Source organism: Hyaena hyaena, unplaced genomic scaffold, assembly GCF_003009895.1.
Source record: "Hyaena hyaena isolate Hyena2069 unplaced genomic scaffold, ASM300989v1 scaffold_509, whole genome shotgun sequence".
NCBI classification, from domain to species: Eukaryota; Metazoa; Chordata; class Mammalia; order Carnivora; family Hyaenidae; genus Hyaena; species Hyaena hyaena.
In genome coordinates, this window is record NW_024081142.1 from 722,423 (window position 1) to 746,562 (window position 24,140).

Here is a 24,140-nt window from a genome sequence, read left to right on the forward strand (position 1 = left end):
GTGGGACTGCAATTGTAGGCCCTGCTGACCTCCAGACCAAGCAATCTGGAGGTCTCCCCTTAGGGTCTGTTGCAAATTCAGGGCTCCAGACGAGTGTATGAGCTTCTTTCTGGGAGAAGCCAGCAAGCTGTAGTGAGGCCAGGTGAGAGCTCAAAGATGGTTGCCTTCAGCCTGTGTTCCCTGAGAGCACTTCTGTAGCCTTTAGAGGTTTGGTAAATCTGAATCTTTCCCACCCCTCAGCCTGAAGTTTATTCATAGGAAGACCAAGGGTGTGTTTTAGTCTATTGTCAGAGCAGTCCCTTGAGGATGGTCAAGAACTGTCTTTCCAATTGTTTCAGACCCATAGGACCCCTAAATGCAATCTCCCTTGACCATCAGATCCAGGCACTCAAAGTATGTCCCCTGTGTAGCCTGTGCTCACTGGCTGGCTTTGGTGGAGCTGTGGTGGAGTGGGATGTGGGGGTTGGGCATTTGCCTGGCTGGCTTTGGCAGAGCCATGATGGAGAGGCACACAGGAGTGGAGTGCCCTCACTGGCAATAGCAGGGTCAAGGAAGAATGCCAGAAATGGTACCCTCCAGCATGTCTGTCCCCAGAGAGAGTTCCACCAGGCTTCTGCACTTACAGCAGACATTTTAAGATTAACAAAAGAGTCTTCTTCACTTATGGTCTAGCGCTTTCTAGACTGCTGCTTCTGTACCAGGTCGTGGGGAGAGTGAGTCTACACATGAGCCCTTAAGAACAAAGTCTCTGTTTCCTACAGCCCTGTGAATTTCCTGAACGTTTGACCTATTGGCTTTTAAACCCAGACATTTGGTGGGGGATTGTCACTCTGGTGCAGGTCCCAAAGGTTGGGGTGCCTTATGTGGGGCACAAACCCCTTACCCCTCAGGGAGAAGTCCTGTATTTATGAAATCCCACCTGATTGTGGGTTGCAGCATGAGGTTTTTGGTAAGTCCATGTCTCTGCCTCTTCTATCCATTTCAGATGGCCCTTTTATTCTTTGCTATGGAGGTGCTTGTTCAGATAATTTTCAGGTCTTTGTAAATTTGTTGTGTCTGTGGGAGGAGGGGGGTTCAGAATCTTCCTACCCCGCCATCTTGAACTGCCTCCTGATTACTATAGCTTTGTTATGTGGTTTGAAATCAGGAAGTGTGATGCCTCCAGCTTTCTTCCTCTTTTGCAAGACTATTTTAGCTATTTGGGGCATTTTGTGGTTCCATATAAATTTTAGGATTCATTTTTCCATTTCTGTTAAAAATGCCATTGGAATATTGACAGATTTCATTGAATCTATGGCTTTGTGTATTATGGACACTTAAAAATATTTAATTCTTCCAATCTGTACAAGGGATATCTTTCCATTTATTTGTCTCTTCTTCAGTTTCTTTCATCGGTGCCTTTTAGTTTTCAGTGTACCGATTTTTCACCTCCTTAGTTAAATTTATTGCTTGATATCTTATTGGTTTTGATACTATCATAAATGGGATCCTTTTCTTTTTTTCAGACAATTTATTGTTAGTATATAGAACACAACTAATTTTATGCATTACTTTGTATCCTGCAACTTTACTGAATTCATTTATTAGTCTAACAGATTTTTGGTGGAGTCTTTAGGCTTTTCTCTGTAGAATATTGTGTCATCTGCAAACAGACAATTTTACTTCTTCCTTTCTGATGTGGTTGGCTTTTATTTCTTTTCCTTGCCTGAATACTCTGTAGTACTTCCAGGATTGTGTTTAACAGGAGTTGGTAAGAGTGGGTACCCTTGTCTTATTCCTGACCTTAGAGGAAAATCTTTCCATCTTTCTTTATTTTTAAAAAAAATGTTTAACGTTTTCTTTTTAATTTTTAACGTTTATTTATTACTGACAGACAGAGAGACAGAGCATGAGCATGGGAGGGGCAGACGGAGGAGCAGAGAGAGGCGGAGACACAGAATCTGAAGCAGGCTCCAGGCTCTGAGCTATCAGCACAGAGCATAACGTGGGGCTCGAGCCCACAAACTGCAAAATCTGAACCAAAGTCGACGCTCAACCAACTGAGCCACCCAGGTGCCCCTTTCTGTCTTTCACCATTGCGTATGATGTTAGCTATGGACTTGTCATATGTGGCCTTTGTTATGTTAAAGTAGGCCCTGGATCAATTAAACCAGAATTATTTTAGATCAGCATCGGCTACTGGCCCAGCTCTGCAGATGGGTGGAACGGCTGGCCCGGATCTCTGGGCACCGCTGCAAGCAGGGCCACCATCTGCCAAATCTGCGCCCTGGTTGCTGAAAGCCTCGCTCCCCTTCTGTCCCTGTGATCCCCAGCGGTTGAACCCAGCCACCCCTTTTCCCCACCATGGTCCTCATGAGGTGAGAACTGAATGTGCCTCCTGGGAAGTGACCCGCAGTGCTGGGGGAGCTGGATGTCCATTTTGGACTGTCTTTTCCCACTGGAAAATCTAGACCCGGGGGATGCTCTGTCAGTGCAGTGCAGTGCTGGCCTGGGGCTGGGGAGATGCGGTCAGAGTGCTCCTTCTTCCTAGCATGGCTCTTCTTAGTCCTTGGGGCCACAGCACGCTTCAGCCCCTGAATCCGGGGATTTTTCACAATGATGTCTTGTCTGTGGATAGTCACTAGCTGGTCTTTTTGTGAGGAAGACTGAAGTCAGGAATGATCTATGTTGCCATCTTGGTGGCCTTGCTCCTAGATAGGCTTCTGACATCAGAGAAGGTGCATTTAGATAGCAGAGAGGTACACTGACAGTCAAGAATGTAAAGAGTAAATATCTTGGGGTGCCTGAGCGGGTCAGTCGGTTGGGCGTCTGCCTTCGGCACAGGTCATGATCTCACCATTCGTGAGTGTGAGCCCCGCGTTGGAATCTGTGCTGACAGCTTGGAGCCTGGAGGCTGCTTCAGATTCTGTGTGTGTGTCTCTCTCTCTGCCCCCCCGCCCCCACTCATGCTTTATCGCTCACTCTCAAAAATAAACAACAACAACAACAAAAAGTAAATATCTTGTGTTAGTTAATTGAAAGAAGAGCCGTATGCTTTGTATAAAACATGCAGGACTCAGAGTTGACAAGGTAGGAGTCTAGTCTGAGAGCCTGTTTTTCCTGTACTTAGGTCGCTACTGATGCATGATGACATTTTGGGAAGTATGACTCTTCAAAGGACATTTCATTTTCACTAGTTAAATAACAGAGGCTAGAAAATAAGGTCTACCACCAAAGTGACAGGGTAGTTGGATCTCACTGGTCAGGTGATTTGAGGCAGAGTACAAAGTCCTGAGTCATTTGGTTGCAGCCCCCTCTACTCAGATTACCTAGGAAGCTTTTAAAAAGTGTGTATATGTGTGTACATATATGTATATGTGTGTACATGCATACATACATTGTGTGTGTGTGTGTGTGTGTGTGTGTGTGTGTGTATGTTTGCTGATCTCACCCTAACATAATTCTGTTTGAATCAGTCTGGGGTGAAGCTCGGGCATTAATATTTTCAAAAAGCTCTGCAGGTGATCTAATGTCTGTGCAGCCTGGACTCAGAGCCCCTTTCCTGTGCTCTCTGAAAACGCTCTCATGTAATTGTCTCCCTGTTTATTTCCCACACAAAAGGAAAATTCTGCATCGTGCCACTTTAAATCAAACTTTATAACATGCAGAAACAGCCCAAATATAAACATTCACTTATTTAAAATTACTTTTAAGAATAGCAAAGACATGTTGTCTGAATAGCTGTTTCTTATACTCTTTTCATGCATCATTTTTATGCATCTCATTAGCCCCTTAGAAATATCAAATGAAATCAGCACTATAATAAAAACACTCCATTTTCAATTAAGAGTGTTTATTTGAAAATGCTAAGAGAAGTCAACTGCTTGTTCTTCTGGCAAATGTGAACCGTGGTTCTTGTATTCATTGTCACATATGAATTTTCCTGTTTTGTAAAGAAAAAGTCGGCAATTTCCAATAATGGTATTTGTAAGAGACTCCTTTCCCAATTACTAAAGCAACCACTCTCCGAATCTTTTAGTATTTCAGAATTCTTATGGATATAATCTTTATGAGACATTGTCAGTACTACATTTTAGAAATGTAAAATGAAAAACTACATTCTCATATGAGGCAGCATTGTCACGCACAACAAATTTCCGTCAGTGCTCCATCCTCTATGGAAACTGAGGAGAAAGAGCATTTGGATGAGCTGGGAGGTAATTTAAAAGGTGGCTTCATTTCTGCCAAATATTTCCATGAAACACCCGAAACCCTTGTAGGGAGAATCATATTGTCAGTGTGTAATCACAGGAGAGAAGATAGTTAAGTCTACTCCTGATGATGGCGGTGAAGTGAATCGGTATCGGAATAATACATGTCGTGACATGGTTTTAAATATAAAAGATGCAATACACATGATACTCAGGAGTCTTCACTCCTATTATTTGCTTCACCTGACACACAAAGGAGTTCAGGCTGATGCAATTTTCTAGTAATCCATGGGACTCAGAAGGTTTAACATAGGATTCCGTGGTAACTTACTAAGAATTGAGAGATCAGCTCTGAGTAAACATTTTGGTGTTTTCCTCGCTATGTTCTGGAAGTTCCGGGATGGAGGGATTGCAGTAAACATTGTTATACAACACGGTGTGCTCTGGTGCAGGAACTGAGCCTGGGCTCCTTGGTGACGCTGAGTCTGTGCTTAGGTGCTGGCTTGTTGCCCTACGTCTACCTTCCCGTATCATCCTACCTCAGTCGGGCCCGCTGGACGTGGGGAGACCAGACGACATTGCTGGGATTTTTGACACATTTTCTCAGGGAAGAATATGGAACATTCAGTCTGGTAAATTTACATTTCAAAGCCTTTTGCGGCGTTGGGCTGGCTCAGCTGGTAGAGCATGTGACTCTTGATCTCGGAGTTTTAAGTTCAAGCCCTGTGTAGGGTGTACAGATTACTTAAAAAAATAAAATAAAATCTTATAAGTAAGTGAGTAAAAACCCTTTTAAGGAAGTCAGTGGCAAAACTTCGGTGTTCTGCCTGGGACTTGGCTAAAAAAAACAATGCTTATGAATGACAGCATATAGAATTTTCATTTCAGTTATTTACATAACAGACTTACTCCTTGGAATATGGCCTTTAACATACATTAGAAAAAAATAGAGTCAATTAACCTGACGTCATAATGTCGTATATCCTGAATATGTTTCTCAGGATGACAAAGGTTGAAAAGATTCTGCTTCTAGCACTTGAAACATTTCCTTCTTCTTAGTGTCAGGTATCCCTGTGCTCCCTCGATCTGGGATTTTAAAATATTTGGAAAAAAAGGTTAAAAAAAAAACTCAAAAATTTTAATGTACCTCAACCAAAACACTTTCTTTTTTCACATTTGACAAATAGTGGTCATGGTAGTATTTAGTGTAATATTGATGTGTGCATACTTTATATAATTTCACTAAAACTGTGTTATAAAAGTTCAAAAGGCCTTGCTTTCCCTAAAACATAAATCAGGGCAAAACACTGAATGTGGTTATGGTAAAGGTTATCTGAAAAATAGGAAGACAAACACATGTTTTTTAAAAAAATTTTAATAGAGACAGTCGTATCAGATTTTTCTTTCATGGTTTGTGCTTTTTGTGCCTTATGTAAGAAGACAAATCTCTGAAGACTACATGTTATTTGGCACCATTAATAGAAAATTCTAAACCATGCAAAAACTAAACAGTCTATTACTCAAGGATACGTACAAAAGAAGTAGAACTATATATTATTAGAAAGTAGGGGAATAATTAACACCAAATTCAAGGTAATAGTTACCATTAGGGGGTAAGAAAAGCGAGGCTTATGAGTGCTTTTGTGAGATGCTCTATGGTATTCGTGCAGTTCTGTTTCTTAAGTAACTGGTGGCTCTATAGATTTTTTTTTAAAAAATTCTTTATCCCTTAAATATACATTATATATGTTATTTGTATGGAGGAGATATTTCATAATAAAATAGGTTAATGAAAGGATAATTATTAATTACTTCTTGACTTAGAGAGTTTGATACTTTAAATTTATACTCTGGCTTCCTTATATTGGTTATTCCATTACAATATCGCTTGAGGGCCATTCCAGATTTGAAATTTGTATAATTCACACGTAATTGTGAAATTATAGACTAACATGTGATAATGAGCTCTAATCAAAGTGCCTTAAAGAGACTCTGTAACAAAAGTGTAAAGTCTGTTAATTCATTAATGTGTTAATCATTCCTGCTGGAAATATTTTAACTGATTTTTAGCCAATCATTATTTCTGCATTAATTTGTCCTAAAGGATGTCTGTGTTTAGTTTTCATTGACTTCTCTTCAAAAGCTCAGTAAGGCTCAGCAGTAAAGGTTGAATAAAGAGAGATGTTGCTTTGTCTATTTAAAACATATATTTTAAATCAAGGTAGTCAAAATACAATAGCCTAATACAGCTTCAGTTTAATGCTTGCACAAATAAACTTTTCTCTTTTATGTTTAGGCCAAATCTGAAATGGGATCCAGTATGTGTGAAATTTTGCTGTGAGTATGATATATTTGAAAATGTGTTTTGTTTTGTTTTTAAGTTTATTTATTTTTGAGAGAGAGAGGGAGAGTGTGCAGTATGTAGGGGAGAGGCAGAGAGAAAGAGAGAATCCCAGGCAGGCTCCAGCTGTCAGCACAGAGCCCCATTTGGGGCTCGATCTCACAAACCCTGAGATCATGACCTGAGCCCAGATCAAGAGTCAGATGATTAACTGACTGAGCCACTTAGGCACCCTTGAAACTGATTTTAAGTAAATTCTCTATTTGTTCCTTTAAGTGATTTTTGGGATTTCTGGGTTTATCTCTTTGTGAAGCATTGTGTCTGAGAAATAGCTTTAGCCTGTACGGGTAACAGTTGTGTGTATACTGTCAAATATTCTCGCATTTCCTTCAGTAAGATAAAGTTCGAAGTGAGTAATAAATACAGCAGTCATTAGGAGACTACATAGAACGTATACACCTCAAATGTTTCAACTTTCATTTAGATACGAAATTACCTAATGCAGTGTTTCTTTATACATAATTTATTCTTTGTTCTGGTTTTATATATCCTTCCCCTCCCCAGACATTTTATAACATTATACTTAGCAATTTGATTATTTTCTTTTTATTTAGATTGAGCTATGTTTTAATTCTTCAGAGCTTTGTTTACTTAATGTCTCTTAAGACTTTTTCTTTAGGCTGCCTTAAGCTCTATTTTGGACTTAAATATTTTTTTTAAATGTTTATTTTTGAGAGAAAGAGAGAGAGAGAGGGAGACAGAAACAGAGCACAGGCAGGGAAGCACAGAGAGCCAGAGAGGGAGACACAGAATCTAAAGCAGGCTCCAGGCTTCGAGTTGTCAGCACAGAGCCCAACGTGGGGCTTGAACTCAAAAGCTGTAAGATCATGACCTGAGCCAAGTTAGACGTCCAACAAACTGACCAACCCAGGTGCCCCTTAAATATTCTTAATATCCAGCCCTTTTAGAGCCAGTTTAAGCAAATAAATTTTATCTGTATTATCTACTAGGGTTCTTTGAAAAATGGGTTAATATTTGCTTTAAAACCTACACAGATTAAGACAACTTGAAAAATGTCCCTACCAATCCGGTACTATTTTTATAATATTTTCAATATACAATTATGGCAAATAGTCTTCTATAACACTAAAGTGATCTCCTAAGTAATTATCAATTTGAGATTTCCAAGACTGTTTGAAAACTATTTTTAAAACATGGGGAGAATATATTTTTTTTAACGTTTATTTTTGAGAGAGAGAAAGACAGAGCAGAAGTGGGGGAGGGGCAGAGGGAGACAGAGACACAGAATCCAAAGCAGGCTCCAGGATCCCAGCTGTCAGCACAGAGCCTGAAGCAGGGCTTGAACTCACCAACTGTGAGATCATAACCTGAGCTGAAGTCGGACGCTTAACCGACTGGGCAACCCCAGTGCCCCATGGGGAGACTATTTAACTCTGTGTACAAGGCAGTTCATAGGTTCTCACATTTTCCGTCCTGTTAACTTGCTAGCTTGTTGTTTTCCTTCTATCCTTCCTTCTTTTCTTTTTAAATGACCTTTTCCCCAGACTCCCCAAATATGATAATCAATATAGAAAGTTTAGAAAATCCAGGTAAGCAAAAATAAGAAAATTAAAATTGCTATCATTTCAACATACAGAGATAACCACTATTGCTTGTCCGTTAACATTTTTGCCTATATCCTTCCAATATCCCTTCTATTTTTGTTTTTAAAAATGACATCATCATATACATACTGTTTTATTAGCCTGCTGCTTTTCATTGTAAACTGTAACTTGGAAACAGTTTCCTGCCACCAATTACTCTTACAGAGCTTTTTGTTGGTTTTCATAACTAATTTTGAATTTTTTTTTTATGTCTGACTGAACCTTTTGTGGCTCTTTTTTCATTTGGAGAAAAGGTCACAAGAAGCTCAGTTATAAAGACTGCTTTACCAGTGTCTGTGGGCTTTTACTTTATTCTGCTTTGCTCCGTGCCAGAAGGCTCACTCCCTGCTCTCTTCTACCTACCTTACAAGGGTGTTATCACACTGAAGATTGCTAGTATATCTTACCTTCACAAATCCCACCTGAACTCCAGAGAACTCTCAAGAGTAATGCTAGGGATGCCTGGGTGGCTCAGTTTGTTGAGCGTCCAACTTCGGCTCAGGTCATGGTCTCACGGTTTGTGAATTCAAGCCCCGCGTCAGGCTCTGTGCTGACAGTTCGGAGACTTTCAGATTCCGTCCCCCTCTCTCTGTGCCCCTCCTCCCCTCTCTATTTCTCGAAAATAAAGAAACATTAAAAAAAAAAAAGAATAATGCTAGACTTCACATCTAACTTTTATCAGATGCACATGAAGGTCATCTATTGGGGAATAGAAAAGCTTCCTTTATATTGAAGTAATAGCAATTAGGTGATAGGCCCAGAAAAAAGACTTGACAAAAGTAATGACCACTCACACCCACGCTATTTGTTCAAACCAAATCATAATGTAGAATGGAGGCTTAATCCTAGCACTCTCTGATTGAGGGAGAGAATTTCTAGCCTTTAATTGTTTCAGGTGGACAGGAGTGTTGAGAACAGCAGCTCATAATTAACTTACTAGAAAATCCTTCAAAATGATGGGACCTAATCATCTATCCTTTTCCAGTCAAGCAAATTAAATTCTTTCCCCATGCGTATCTCTAAATTGCAATCCTGTACAAGGAAATTATTGAATCTAACCCTAGGCAGTGACCATGTTTTAGAGCTAACACTTAAGCAACAGATCTCCAAGAATTAATTTTGAGACTGACTTCATTCCTTTTGAAGAATGGTTTGAAATGGGCCTCATGCTGGAATCAATTTTTCAAGTGTATTTGAAAATGGGTAAGAATATCTTCTCGTAGTAGATGAGTCTCCATTAGTAAAATACACATTGTGTGGTTTCTATAATTATGGCATTGCATTTTCTCCAGCAAAATTGCCAGTAGGGAGAAGAAAGTTCTTCGAGACAGTATATAGAATTGTTTCTTTTTTAAAAAGTGGAGACTGCTAGAGCTATTTTAGAACTCAGAAAGCAGTTGGGAAACCCTTACTGGTTAATGGAAGAATTTAGTTTAATTATAGGGAAAAGAATACATTTCTCAGAGATGGCTTCAACATTTTTGAACCAAATAATACAGAAAACAAGGAAGCCTTTTAAGGGAGAAGAATGTTTGGAGATCACCTTTCTTGTCCTTATTTCTTTTTTTATAATTGGATCTCCAGAAAATTATTTGAATTAATTTTGTTTTCAATTACTAAATGACAGGAGGCCATGAGTGCACTGCTGACAGAAGTTCAAAAACTTCTGTAATGTCATCCTATTTCTGATGATTTCTTACCAAACCAATCAGAGGATACAAATTGGTTTATGATATCAGTACACCATACCAATATTACAAATACAGAGGAATTACTTGCTCTGATCCTAAGCCACATAATATAAATTGGTAACCACATGTTACAATTGGAAAACATCTTAGAACTGTTTAACTCTTTCTAATGGGATTTTTTCTCCCACATTTAAAATGAGAAGAAAGGCGCCTGGGTGGCTCACTCAGTTGAACTCCTGACTTCAGTTCAGGTCATGATCTCACGGTTCTCGGGTTTGACCCCTGCGTCGGGCTCTTTGCTGACAGCTCAGAGTCTGGAGCCTGCTTCAGATTCTGCGTCTCTCCCTCTCTCTGCCCCTCCCCCACTCATGCTTTCTCACTTTCTCTCTCTCTCTCTCTCTCTCAAAAATAAACATTAAAACGGGGCACCTGGGTGGCTTAGTTGGTTAAGCGTCCGACTTTCCCTTAGGTCATGATCTCGCGGTTCGTGGGTTCGAGCCCCCCATCAGGCTCTGTGCTGACTGCCAGCTCAGAGCCTGGAGCCTGTTTCAGACTGTGACTCCCTCTCTCTCTGACCCTCCCCTGCTCACGCTGTTGAGCATCTCTCTCTCTCTCACTCCTAGAAATAAATAAAACATTTCAAAAAATAAACATTAAAAAAGATTTTTTAAAGAATTTTTAAAATGAGAAGACCAAATAATTTTAAAATCTGACTCCAGCCCTTAAAACTATTCAGTGCATAATCAGATGTATCTTATAAATAATGTCTTATTTGGAACTAACCAAGTTTGTTTTCTACTAACAATAAGTTAGATTGTCTTCTACAGTTCTCAGGTAACAAGTATGAGGACCCAACTCTCATTCAACATTCAAGCCCTCGCAGTTTGGGCAAATATATCTTTAGCCAGAAAGTGAGTAATAATTTTTTCCCTCTTATTTTCCCTATATTCACTAATTCAGTTTCTATTTTTAATATGTCATTGTAGAACATTCCAAGTAATATTTTATATTAAAAATATGTGACTCTGACACTTGTTACAGCAAATGTGTATTGTTCTCTTGCTAGTTTTTTTTTCCTGATTATAAATTAATGATTTTGGAAGATTGAGTATTCATTATATTATAATCTAAGTAAGCAAGTCATTGGATGTCTTAAACGTCTGGTTTGATCCTGTACTCTGCCCATAGCTACTTACTGTTGCATTGCAAAAGAAGTAAGCATTTATTTGAATTCCTCTGAAGAAGAAAGTAACCCCTAATGATAAAAGAAAACTTAAAAAATGCAACACTCTTAACCTCCATTAATTTTTTATTCATTTACTTTCTAGTCTGAGTGTTTTATGTAAATTTATACATGTACATACATTTATAGTTGTTTCCTTGACACTTAACATTATATTGTGAACATTTGCCCGTATCATAAAAATACTTAAAATCATTTAAGCATCTGTGTAAAACTCCATTCTGTGACGTAGGAGAATTACCTTAAATGTTTTCCTATTTGAGAATCTTCAGATTGCTTCCATTCTTTCTACTATAAGTAATATTAAAGCATTTTTATGGATTAATCTTTATCCACATTTCTGGTTTTGGTTAAAGATTTAGGCTTATATGTCAAATTGCTAGGTCAATGAGTGATTATTTTTAAGGCTCTTGATATATATTATCAAAGTGACTTTTCATGAAGATAATACTAACATATACTCTCACACTATTGCATCCTCACCAATACTGAGATTTGTCATTTTAAAATCTTTTTATTTTAATGCATTATTCTTTTGCATATGTTTAATTGCCTCTTAAATTTAACAAGATTAATAAATTGTGTTTCTTTGTGAATCTTAACTTTCTATCTTTTACTGTGTAGTTCCAAGTGAAGTTGTCTGTGATATGCAGTACAGTGTGTAGTGAATTACTATGTTTTCATTATATGTTCAGCTCAGATTTTTTTCAACTGAACTCTTTGTCCCTAGTTAAAAACGGAAAATTTTATGGATTGAATTCTTTTTTTCCTCTCGTTTAAAACTATGTGATATTATCATTGATACTCATGCACATAAATAATGTTGGACATATTTAATTTTTTTTATAGGGACAGACAGAACCCATCATTAGTTTGGCTCTTTACTGGAATGTTTTGCATTTATTCATTGTTCTTCGCTTGGAGGGCGAATTTAGATATTTCCAAACCACTTTTCATGGGTGTGGTAAGTTTGACTTAGCCTTTTGAGCAGAAAGTTGATGAGGAGTGTAGAAACTTGCCTTTACGAATCTTGCAGAAGAGCGACTTATCTCCGAAATAGTTAAAATTGTGTATACATTATTATAGATCAAAAGTTATTAGCATATTTTCTTTGTAGTAGAAATTAATAATGTAGATAGCTCTTTAATGGCTGAAGCCAACTGTGTGTGTGTGTGTGTGTGTGTGTGTGTGTGTGTGTGTATGTGTGTGGGTGTGTTCAAGAAGCCTAATAAATAACACCCTAGTTGATCATCTGAGTTCTGAACTGGCTGAAAAATGAGATAAACCAGGATGCATTTTTTTATTTTTATAACTTTATTACTGATCACGGTGAGATTAGAGAATGTGGTTTATGTCTGTGAGCAAGGGGGTTTCCTCATAGCACATCCTGGAATGGACAGCCCCACCCACTAGTCACAAACAGTGCTGCACAGGGCAGGTTCCCCCCCCCCCCCAAACACACACACACCCCACTGGTGCACAGGGACAGAGTCTGCTCCTGGATGGGTGCATCCTGTGGGCACTTCCAAAAGAAAGAGGAAAGGGGACGGCTATGCGGACCCACCCACAGCGCCCAGACTCCCCCGCCAACCCTGTGCCTGCCCCTCTACGGAAAGAAGTGAGGGATATTACACCAGTGGAGCTCCCCCACGTGGGTGGGGACGTCAGGAATAAAGCAAAAGCACTTCTCTACCTCCTCCACCTCACAAGCAGCAGGAGTTGAAGGCACAGGCCACAGTACTGAAAAGAAGGTGTGGATCCAAAAAGGGAGACTCGGGTGTCAAACTGGAAAGAGGAAATATTTGAAAGTTGAAAAATAAAGGGACCTGGAATTGGACTGGGGAGAGTCTATTAACAAGACCGCATGACAGCAGGCGTGAGCAGCGAGGCGGACACGGTGTGTTTTTTAAACAGACTGGTGCCTGCATGTGCTGCTCTAGTGTCTCCCGCGCAGGTAGAAAGATTCTGGATGCAGAGCAATGCGGTGGTGGCCGTGCTCGCCGGCGTCGGCTGGGCTGCGCTTGTGTCCGAGAGCAACCGAGTGCTGACCGCCAGTGGGCTGCAGTGTCTGCAGTGGCTTTCAGCAACTCTTTTTCTCATTTACCAAGTCTATTCCAATTTCAGGTAACACGTGCTTATTTTTATGACAAGTAGCACTGTAACAAGAGACGCCTCGAGACTTAAGAGTCTTAGACCTTCGTTTCGCCTGTAACCTCCGCCGGTTTGCAGAGTGAGACGGCTTGGTCTAGATGCGGGGCTTCTATTCCAGCAGAATCTCAGAGTCACTGAGACATAGTGTCAGGGCGTTGCCAGCAGGCTGTGGGTGGGACATGTGAACTCTTAGTATATTTTCCCCTAAAGAGCCCGAGAGATACTTTGGAGGATCTGGAGGAGGTGTAAAAGTCCATGATCCAAAATACCACGTAGATGGAGAGTAAAGAGTTGAGGCCTTTTTGTACGCCCTGAAATAATTCCCTTTACACTTCAAAGATGTCATCTTTTGAGTAACACCTGGCCCTTTTCTAGTTCACTTCATATTGGTGAATATGAATCCTTTTGAAATCATTGAAGTTCTAAAAGTTTCTTAATTCTTATGCATTATTAGTATTATATGTATTTTTTAAAAACTGTTTAATAATCATGCCCATGAAAATCTCAGTCTAACATAAAAGATGTCCAAGTTTTAGATGATAATTCATTTATTTTCATCCGTGTTGAGTAAACATTACAGAAGTGGAAGGAGTCTGCTGGAGTTTCATTATAGTGAGATTTGATTGGCATGCAAAAACTTTTTTTTATTAATGTTTCTTTATTTTTGAGAGAGAGAGAGACAGAGACAGAGACAGAGTGTGAGCTGGGAGGCCTGAGAGAGAGGGAGACACAGAATCCCAAGCAAGCTCAAACCCATGAACCACGAGATCATGACCTGAGCTGAAGTTGGACGCTTAACCGACTGAGCCACCCAGGCGCCCTGATTGGTATTTTAAAAGGTTAAATTTCTGGGGCGCCTGGTGGCTCAGGTACAACTCTTGATTTCGGCACAGGTTGTGAGATCGAGCCCAGCGTGGGACTCTGCTCTGGGTGTGGTGCCTGCTTAAGTTCTCTCTCCCTCTCCCTCTCCCTCTGCCACTCACATGCCTGCTCTCTCTCATAAATACATACATACATACATATATGCATATATACATCAAGACTTTAAAAAGTAATAATTAAAAGGTTAAATGTCCCCTTTCAAGTTAACTTTAAAAACTGACATTCTTTATAATACCAGGGTAGAGCCAGTGTTAGGAAGGCTGCTTCACAGGCGGCCTGTTGAGAAGGGGATGCGTGTCCCAGGCACAGCTCCACAGCTAGCTCAGCTAGCGCCTGTGGAGCCTACCATGTTTCTCAAGTTTGTTTTATACCAATCTCCTCCTGACTTGGGCCTTTAGGGCAATCCAGGCTAGACACCGGGGATGCTTGTACAAGGCTTGGCGGTTTTATTTTGTTTTGATTCTTGTATTTGTCCCAGGGGCATGGAATAGATAGCAACTTCACCAGGTAGCAAAATGTGAGGGTATCACCCTGCGAAATAGGGAATCGTAGTAGGAAGCAGTTGCAGCGGTTACAAAGGCAGGGTTAATATTTTGTTCCTAGTGGTGTTCATTTGCTTTTGTGATGCCAGTCCAGTGATTCGACTTTAGGTTGTGTTTCCCAAAACCATTTATGTAACCAACCTGATAATAACAGGAAGGACAGTGCTTGTTCCGTGTTTTGATGCTTTTACTCTCTTGTAGTCAATTTCCTTTTTCATGGGAAGCTCTCAGAATTCATGCCAGTTTTCTTTGACGTTAGAAGGTCCACTCCATCACTGAAAGGAGTTGTACTGCTGTTGTTGACTATAGCAAAACATGCCTGGAGTGGAAGAGACAACTCCACCAACTGTTCCTTCCCTTCCTCCTTGTTGGTCTCCTTCCCTAATGATTTCTCAGCGTAGGAAGGAGAGAAGAGCCTATGGTGTGGGGAACTGGTGGGAAGGATCAACCTTGCATGCAAGAGAGTCCGACCAATGGCATACGAAGCTATGCCAGAAATCAGCAGATTTCCTTCTGCATTTCTGAAAATTCCTTTGGTCTAAATCAAATTGACATGAAATTACCTTGAATTCCAAGTGAAACAGAAGCTCTACTTCTTTTTGGTGAAATTGGATGTGTCTTTAGGGGGAAAAAAAGGACTTATTCCTAAGCACTAACCAATTCCCTTTTTATAGATATGATGATAAATTCCAGAAGTAAAGCAGTCCACTGATTTTTGTTTAATTGCACAGTTAGTTCCTTTTTCTTTCAGATAATAGTGTTCTTTTTCAAATATATTCATTTTAGAAGATATAAATTAGAATACTTTGAAACACTACATGTAGAGTGCATGATAGGAAAAGAATGGGGCAGAAAATAAACTCAGTCTTGTTAAAACTGTAGCAGTATATTGCTATTTTAATGTTTCTTTATCCTTTTATTTAGCATTTGTGACCAAAGGACCAACTATGTTATTGATAAATTTGCAAAGAACCTTCTGGCCTCTATGCCTCCTGATGCAATCATCTTACTCAGAGGAGATTTGCCAGGGAATTCTCTCCGTTACATGCATTATTGCGAGGGACTGAGGCCAGATATTTCGCTAGTGGATCAGGAAGTAAGTATGTGAAAAATATACTTAGAATAAAGTAACAGTAATCACTTTAAAATGAATATTTTTTAAACTATTTTTTAACAGTGGGTGGGTACAGTTTTCATGATCACTCTTTTCTTTTTTTTTAATTTTTATTTATTTCTAGGAGAGAGAGAGAGAGAGAGAGAGACAGCGTGAGCAGGGGAGGGTCAGAGAGAGAAGGAGACACAGACACTGAAATAGGCTCCAGGCTCTGAGCTGGCAGTCAGCGCAGAGCCCGACGCGGGGCTCGAACCCACGAACCGCGAGATCATGACCTAAGCGAAAGTCGGACGCTTAACCGACTAAGCCACCCAGGAGCCCCAACATGATCACTCTTAAATAGAATATACATCATGTTCTTTTGTTTATTTTAACTAATAGTATAAGCCATATGAATTGCTTCCCTGTCATCTAACTGGAATGTTTGGGGGCGCCTGGATGGCTTAGTCAGTTAAGTGTCCAACTTCGGCTCAGGTCTTGATCTCGCCACTAGTGAGTTCTAGCCCCACATCGGGCTCTGTGCTGACAGCTGAGAGCCTGGAGACTGCTTTGGATTCTGTCCCCCTCTCTCTTTGCCAGCTCCTGCTCTCTCTCTCTCTGTCTTTCTCTCTCTCTCTCTCTGTCTCAAAAATAAATAAAAATTAAACATTTTTTTTAAACTGAATGTTTTAAGAATTAATGTTTTTCATGTTAGAATCAAATAATAATATATTCGGCCAACACAGCTGTTCAAATTAACACTGACCACTGGTCCAGGGGTTAAAATATTTTAGTTTGAATGTAAAATGAGTCATACTTGAGGTAAGTAAATGTTTCATTCAAAATAGAAATTATTAACCACAATTCCGCTATAGAATTTGTGTGTAAACTTTGTTGGCCTTGTGACAAAAATATGTTTGGAGACCTGTGAGAATTTCCAGGTCTGTTAAAACAATCTTCCAGAACTGAAGAAATATATTTAAACTATAAGATTTCTAATGTAAACCATAAATACCTAAGAGAGAACAAATCTACCTCTGGTGTTTTTAGAGCAATCATCAGGGAAAGAGAATTTCTAATCTTTATAGTAATCTTAATACTATGATTAGTTTGAGCAAATTATTAGGCACAATACTTACTTAACAAATTTTGTCAAATTAATGAATAATTTGAATATTTTGGAGAAAACTGAATAAAAAGACTGGCAAATGTAGAGAAACTTACAAAGTATACATTTTTTTGTAAGCAGTTTGCTTTTCTGCCAGGTACACAGATTGATTAATTTGATCTTCAGTCTAGCTTCTGACAAGAGCGAGGTTATCAGTTGATAATGTGGTATCCCACCATGATTTAAAAATACTGTTTAGGATGGCAGCCAGTATAGCTGAGAAGCGTGGATTTCAAAGTTAATTAGACCTAAATTCAAGTCCTCATTCTGTCACTTCCAGGATGTGTGACATGGGGCTAATGATTTTTCCTCTCAGAGCTTCTGTCTCCTGATCTATAAAATGGAAATGATCATCATATAAGTTAGGATGCTTTTGAATGCAAGAAACAGAATACCTAAGAGCTTAAACTATAGAGTTTTTAATCTCACATAAGAAGTAGTCTGAAGATAGGAGGTTTTAGGATGGATAATACAAGCAGTTCAAGCGATGTCAATGTTCCAGGCCCACTTTTCTACATCCATCTTGAACTGATGAATGCCCAGTTCCAAGCATCACATCCTAAAAGGAAGCCTCTCCTCTTCCCTCCCCTCCCTGCCACTCCCCTCCTCTTTCTCTCTCTCTCCCCCTGTTCCCTGCCGCTGCCGACTTCCTCTTTCTCTGTCTCTGTTGAGAGTAACATGTGCCCCAGAAGCCCTTAGCAGACTTCCCCGAGGGCCACCCCCCTAGTCAGTACGGGGTCATATGCTAATTCCTAAACCCTTGCTAGCAAAGGGGAAAGACTAGATCCAAGCATGGAGCTGCCCTGGACTACCTGGTCAAAGTCAGGATTCTTTCAGTGAGGAGGAGGAGGGTATTAGCTGTTGAGTAGGCACCCAGCAGTATCTAATGTGATTACTATGCAATAAGGTTACTGTGAGAATTAAATGAGAAATATTAAGGTCATAGCATATAAAGGTGTTGAATTAATGTTAATATCCCCAAGAACTGAAACTATTGGGTAATAAAACCTAATTCAATAAGTATGTTTGAGTATTTACGATGCATACCTAGATTAAAATTAAGTTTTCATTTCTAGTTAAATTACTTATATAAAGCAAGTAACACAAGCATAATTGCTCAAAAGATGATATCTAAGCTATAACAAAGCTTTGAAGGTGTAAATGGGAGTCTTTTTCTTTAAAAAAAAAAAAAGTAGGGGCGCCTGGGTGGCTTAGTCGGTTAAGCGTCCGACTTTCGCTTAGGTCATGATTTCGCGGGTTCGTGAGATCGAGCCTCGCGTCGGGCTCTGTGCTGACTGCCAGCTCAGAGCCTGGAGCCTATTTCAGAGTCTGTGTCTCTCTCTCTCTCTGACCCTCCCCTGCTCACGCTGTCTCTCTCCTAGAAATAAATAAAAATATTTAAAAAATAAATAAATAAATAAAAAATAAAAAAAATTTAAAAAAAGTAAATTTGTACATATAAAAGTATAGATAAGGATATACTAAGTATAGAATTAAGAAAAAATAATTTTTCCTGGTATTAATGATTTATTTTAATCAAAAGACCATGTGAGGTTATGTAACTAATTTGGACATCCTAATACATTCAGATAATCTTTCTCTTTGAGGTGTAGATTGTCAGACATTGAGCTCCTCAAGGGCAGGGATTTTATCTTCTTCATTGTAAGTAGGCAATATTCGTTTCTTGAGAAAATAAATGAACACAAGAGTAGAGTAATGACACATCTCTGTATCTTGCCTAGGTTGTCTAGCCTGGTCACCAAAGACATTCCAACTTCATCAGACATAATCTGAGAACCATTCAATGCCAGGCACTGTGCTAGGTGCAGATGCGCAAAGATGAAAACATACAGTCCCTTCCCTCTAGAAGCTCACAGTCTAGTGAGGAGTAGGGTGAGAGCTGTGACAGACGCAGGTACAAGGTGCTATAGGAGCGTATCATTCTGCTGTGGAAGCTGGGGAGGGCATCATGGATGACATGATACTTAAGCTTGGTCTGAAAGTTGGGTACACATTCTCTAGGTATGAGACGGGGGAAGGTCATTCTGGCTAGTCCGTCTGTCAAGTGCGTGGAGGTAAGGTCAAACTAAGGGCTTATGTTACCAAGAGTAGGCATAGCTTAGGAAGTGAAATCCAAGGTTTACATCATTCAGAGGAGTCATCAGTGCCAAATACCTCGGTTGTGCTTGTTCATATTTTTCAATTATGTTAATATTTAATGAGTATAATGTCCACATTTTAGACTTTCTCATTGTGAGAAATTGTCTCACTGTCTCATTGTCTCATTTAGAACTTGGTCAACTTGATTCTTTTTAAAGAAGTGTATCAAAAATATGACATCACTTGTTACTTTTCTGATAGATGATGACTTATGAATGGTATTTACCCAAGATGGCCAAGCACTTACCAGGTGTCAGCTTTCCTGGAAACCGGTGGAATCCTGTGGAAGGAATATTACCTAGTGGAATGGTCACATTTAATCTTTATCATTTTCTTGAAATAAACAAACAGTAAGCATTCTTTTCATATAATAGCTTTTCTAAAGTCTTAAGCTTTTCTAAAATTGTTTATGTAGCAGCTGTGTCTCATCCAAAAGACCAATTTTCTACACCTATTTCCCTGTCACCGGTGAGATTATCTTTGTAATTAAATTGAATATCTGTGCATAAATGAGGCCAGGCAGAAATAAATGTTATTGTTCTGGGTAAAGGAAAAATAAAGACAGATTAACAAGAATAGCAAATAAGATCTTAGTACAATTCAGAGAAATTGGAGATGTGCCTGTCTACTTGAAATCATTGCAGGTGGGTTGCAAGCAATTATAGTTTCCCCTGATCAACACCATGGCCCCCTTTAAAGTGTAAAGCAAATTTTTTTCCAGGAATAATCACTGTACAAAAATAGCTTAAGGATTTTTCTAATAAAGGATAAGGCATTTTTGTAAATAAGAAAAACACCTACAGTTATGCTGACTGAGATAACATATGAGAATTGTGAATTCTAGACTTAAGAACGTAAAATTATTCATAGTTAAGGTCAAGAATGAATAACTCCTTCAGTGGTATGGTGTTGAAGATCTTTCCTATCCATGAAATGCTTGAGATTGTCCACAGTGTGAAGAAGAAAATGTATTTCATAATTTCTATTCTCTTATAAAGGGGATTTAAGAAATTCTTTCTAAATTCTAAAGTTAAGTTATCCCTTACTTAGGGTTATGATAATGTGGTACTTTTGGTGTTCAGAGCCTGAAGTTTACTATGGCTCATGAAGTGATAAGTTACGAGTATAAATGTATCGTGAGAGTAATATTTAATTGTTCTATTTTGGAATAAGATATTAAGAGCCATTAACATCCCTAAATGAACTTTTTTTGGTTAATTTTATTTAATTCAACCCCACAAACATTTATTGACTCTACTATGCTCCAACTTATGTTAGGCCTTGGCAGCAAAATGAGACTCAGTTCCATGTTCAAGTAGACCACAATCTAGTTGTATATATACATAGATATGAGTATAACTGGCTATAATATCATGGGGTAAGCTCTCTACTAGCTGAGCTTTGTAAAGTGTGAGACCCAGTAAATGTTCAATGTGTGTTTACTGAGGATGATTTATCTGGGAGCTTGGATGAAAAAGCAATTAATTCTGCCTGGAGACATTCATTCAGCATTTATTGAATAAATAATTGAGTGTCCAAAATGGCCCAACAACTATATAAGCTACAGATGCATGGGCATGACCTATGCTGTCACAGTCTTTTGGAGAGGGTTTCAGGTGGTGCTGTAAACATGAAGCAGATAAATTACATCGTCATCTGGTAAGCATGATAATGTCGGTATGGACAAAATGTTGGAGATTCAAAGACTAAGTAGGAATTTGCCAAGTGGGTGGGAGAAGGCTGATTCGAGGGAAGTGCATGTGTAAAGTCATGGAAAGGGCCTGCGGAGCCCTGGGGAAACTGGGAATGGTCCAGTAAGCATGGTGCACAGGCTTAGAGGGCTAGGTGAAGGGATGAGTGGGGAGGCACGGGGAGCCCTGCATTGTGAAGGGCATTATCCCATTGGTATGGATGAGGCATGTCCTTGTTACGGAAATACTGTGTGCTCCGTGTGGAAATTCTAAAAAGTACAGGCAAGGCAGTATAAAGATCAATACTATCTGTCTTTAACATATCCACTGATACTATTTTGGTAAGCTTTTTGGAGTTTCATTCATCTTTAACGTCAGTTATTTACTTCTGCAAACACGTATACATTCTCACACACTCCTAAATTACTAGCTTGAGATAATACTTGGTTTTCTATTCAGTTTTTTCACCTAATACCATATCATAAGCATTTCCCCATGTACTCAGAAAAATGCTTTTATTACCATCATTTCTTGACTGTTTAATATTCTCATATAGATGCATGATAACAAATATTCTATTTTTGGACATTTTTGTTGTTTCTAGGCTTTGACTAGTAAAGCATGGTGATAAAGTATCTGGCCCATAAACTTTTGTTCATATTTTTGATTAACCAAGGCTTCAAGATAAATATTGCTTATTGGTATCAGTTTTTAAAATAAAATTTTTAGTTCATTGTTAGCATTGTTCATTATAGAATAGAATAAGAATTTTTTTAAATGTTTATTTATTTTTGAGAGAGAGAGAGAGACAGAGCACAAGTGGAGGAGGGGCAGAGAGAGACGGAGTCACAGAATCCAAAGCAGGGTCCAGGCTCTGAGCTGTCAGCACAGAGCCTGATGTGGGGCTCAAACTCACTAACTGTGAGATCATGACCTGAGCTGAAGTCAGATGCTTAACCAATTGGGCCACCCAGTCGCCCCAAGAAAAAAATTTTTTTAACTAGAAAAAATATAGTTCTATTTCACAAATACCAATAAATAAAAAATGCATATCTACAAAGTTGAAAGCATAATGCAGAAGAATCCTGTTTTTTCATTGACTATCATAAAACCATTTTTTAATGTTTTTACAAACTAAATATTCTTAGTAGGCACAGGTACTATATTTTAATAATAACAGGAAAAGGGAACTGTTAGTAGATATTTAGTATACTATCTTATTTTTTAACTATGAAAAAACTCTAGACTACAACAAATTACTTTGTGTATATAGTTTTGTTTGGAGGGGGTAGAAGTTTGAATTCTTAGAATAGATTTTCAGAAGTGAAGTTATAAGTCAAAGGACATAAACAATTGAAAGGCGCTTGATAGAGATTTTTTCCCCCAAAGCGTTGAACCATCAGCATCATACGAAAGCTCTCTAAATGGGTACTTTTTAAAAGGAATGAAGTTAATATTATTGAACACTTACTATTTTATTTTTAACATGCAATAATATTTATTTTTATGAATATTAGGAATTTTATAAATGATTTATAAAATTATAAATTTTAAGAATCTGTGAATTTTAACACATGTATGCATTTGCTTAACCCCCGGAATGATCAGGATACAGAAGAGATCCATGACCCTAGAAACTGCCCTGTGCTACTCCTGTGTAGTCATACTGTCCCCAAGGCTTTAGCCCCCGCTACCACTGTTCTGTATTCCATTGCTATAGTTTTACCTTTTCCAAAATGTCATATGATGGACTCATAAAGTATGTAACCTTTTGACACTGGCATATTGCACTTAGCATAATGCCTTTGAGATCCGTCCAAGTCGTGTGTACCAACAGTCTATTCCTTTTCGTTGCCGAGTAGTATTCCATTGTACCAGTTTGTTTATCCGGTCACCTGTTGAGGGACATTTGGGTTATTTTCAGGTTGGAGACTGAGCTGCTGTAACCATTTATGTACAGGTTTGTGTGTGAATATGAGTGGGATGGTTGGATTGTTTATTTTCTTAATTGTTGAGTTTTAAGGATTCTTTCTGTATTCTAGGTACAAATCTTCAGCAAATACGTGATTCATAAAGTTTGTAGCTTGACTTTTATTCTTTTTTGCACTGTCTTTTGCATATAAAATTTTTACTTTGATGAAATCCAGTTTTCATTTTTTTCTTTTATGGATTATACGTTTTGGTGTCATATCCAAGAACCTTTTGCCTAATGTCAGGTCACAGAGATTTTTGCATGTTTTCTTCTAGAAGTTTAATAATTTTATCTTCTACATTTCAGATCAGTGATCCACTTGGAGTTACTTTTAGTAAGGGGGCAGAGGACTAAGACAAGGTTCTTGGGGATTCTTTGTTATTGTTTTGTTTTTGTGTATAAATGTCAAATTGTTGTAGTATCTGTTGAAAACACCCTTTCTTCATTAAATGGCATTTGTATCTTTCTCTGTAAAATCTGGGTTTGTGATTGGTTTTAATTTGAGTAGTGTTTTCATGGCACACTATTATTTATTCTTTTGTTTTTAACCACCCATATCATATTTAAAGTGGGTTTCTTGTAGACAGCATATATTTGGGCCTTGTTTTATTTTCCACTCTGACAATGTCTATCTTTTCATTGGTGTATTTAGACCATTTGCATTTAATGAAAAGATTGACCTATTTAGAGATCTGTCTACCATTTTATTATCTGCTCTCAGTTTGTTCCCTCTGTTTTTCAGTCCACTGCTTCCCTTTTCCCTTTTCCTGCCATATTTTGGAAAATTTGATTTCTTTAGTATTCCATTTAAAATTATTGAGATTTTGTGCTATGACTCTTGGTAAAAATTTTTTTTAGCAGTTGATCTTGAGAATCACGTATACATAACTTTTCACAGTCTACTTAGGATTAATATTTTGCTACTTCAAGTGGAATATAGAAAACTTACTGCCATATAAGTCCCGTTAACCTCCTCACTTTTGATCGTGGTATCATATATATTAATTATACCAGATACTTGATCACTTTTGTTTTCACCTGTCATGCATATATTTTTACATTTAAGAGAAAAAAATAATCTAAGATATTTATCAGGTCTATTGCCCTTCTTTTTTGATTCTGATATTCCAGTTGCCCTTCTATATCATTTCTCTTCCATCTGAAGATATTCCTGTAGCATTTCTTTTAGGGCAAGACTATCAGCAGTGAATTCTCTTAGTTTTTCTTTATTTGAAAATGCCCTTATTTGATGCTCATTTTTAAAGAATATTTCTGGATATGAAGTTCTGGGTTATTGATTCTCCCCCACTCCAGCATTTAAAAAATGTTATTCTGCATCCTTCTGAGATGCG

At 38.5% G+C, this 24,140-nt stretch overlaps 1 protein-coding gene across 3 annotated transcripts in view; it reads left to right on the plus strand.

Moving 5' to 3' along the window:
- TMEM260 (transmembrane protein 260) overlaps window positions 1–24,140 on the plus strand; it is a 71,856-nt gene that overhangs the window by 29,463 nt on the left and 18,253 nt on the right. For all 3 annotated transcript variants that reach the window (XR_005532249.1, XM_039255134.1, XM_039255135.1), the window contains exons 6-12: window positions 4,643–4,822; window positions 6,487–6,527; window positions 10,714–10,797; window positions 11,979–12,093; window positions 13,084–13,253; window positions 15,629–15,800; window positions 19,327–19,475. Coding sequence is in view for 2 of the 3 variants with exons in the window: in XM_039255134.1 (XP_039111065.1) it covers window positions 4,643–4,822; window positions 6,487–6,527; window positions 10,714–10,797; window positions 11,979–12,093; window positions 13,084–13,253; window positions 15,629–15,800; window positions 19,327–19,475 (911 nt within the window). In the remaining variant the exon portion in view is untranslated. The remainder of the gene's footprint in view (window positions 1–4,642; window positions 4,823–6,486; window positions 6,528–10,713; window positions 10,798–11,978; window positions 12,094–13,083; window positions 13,254–15,628; window positions 15,801–19,326; window positions 19,476–24,140) is intronic.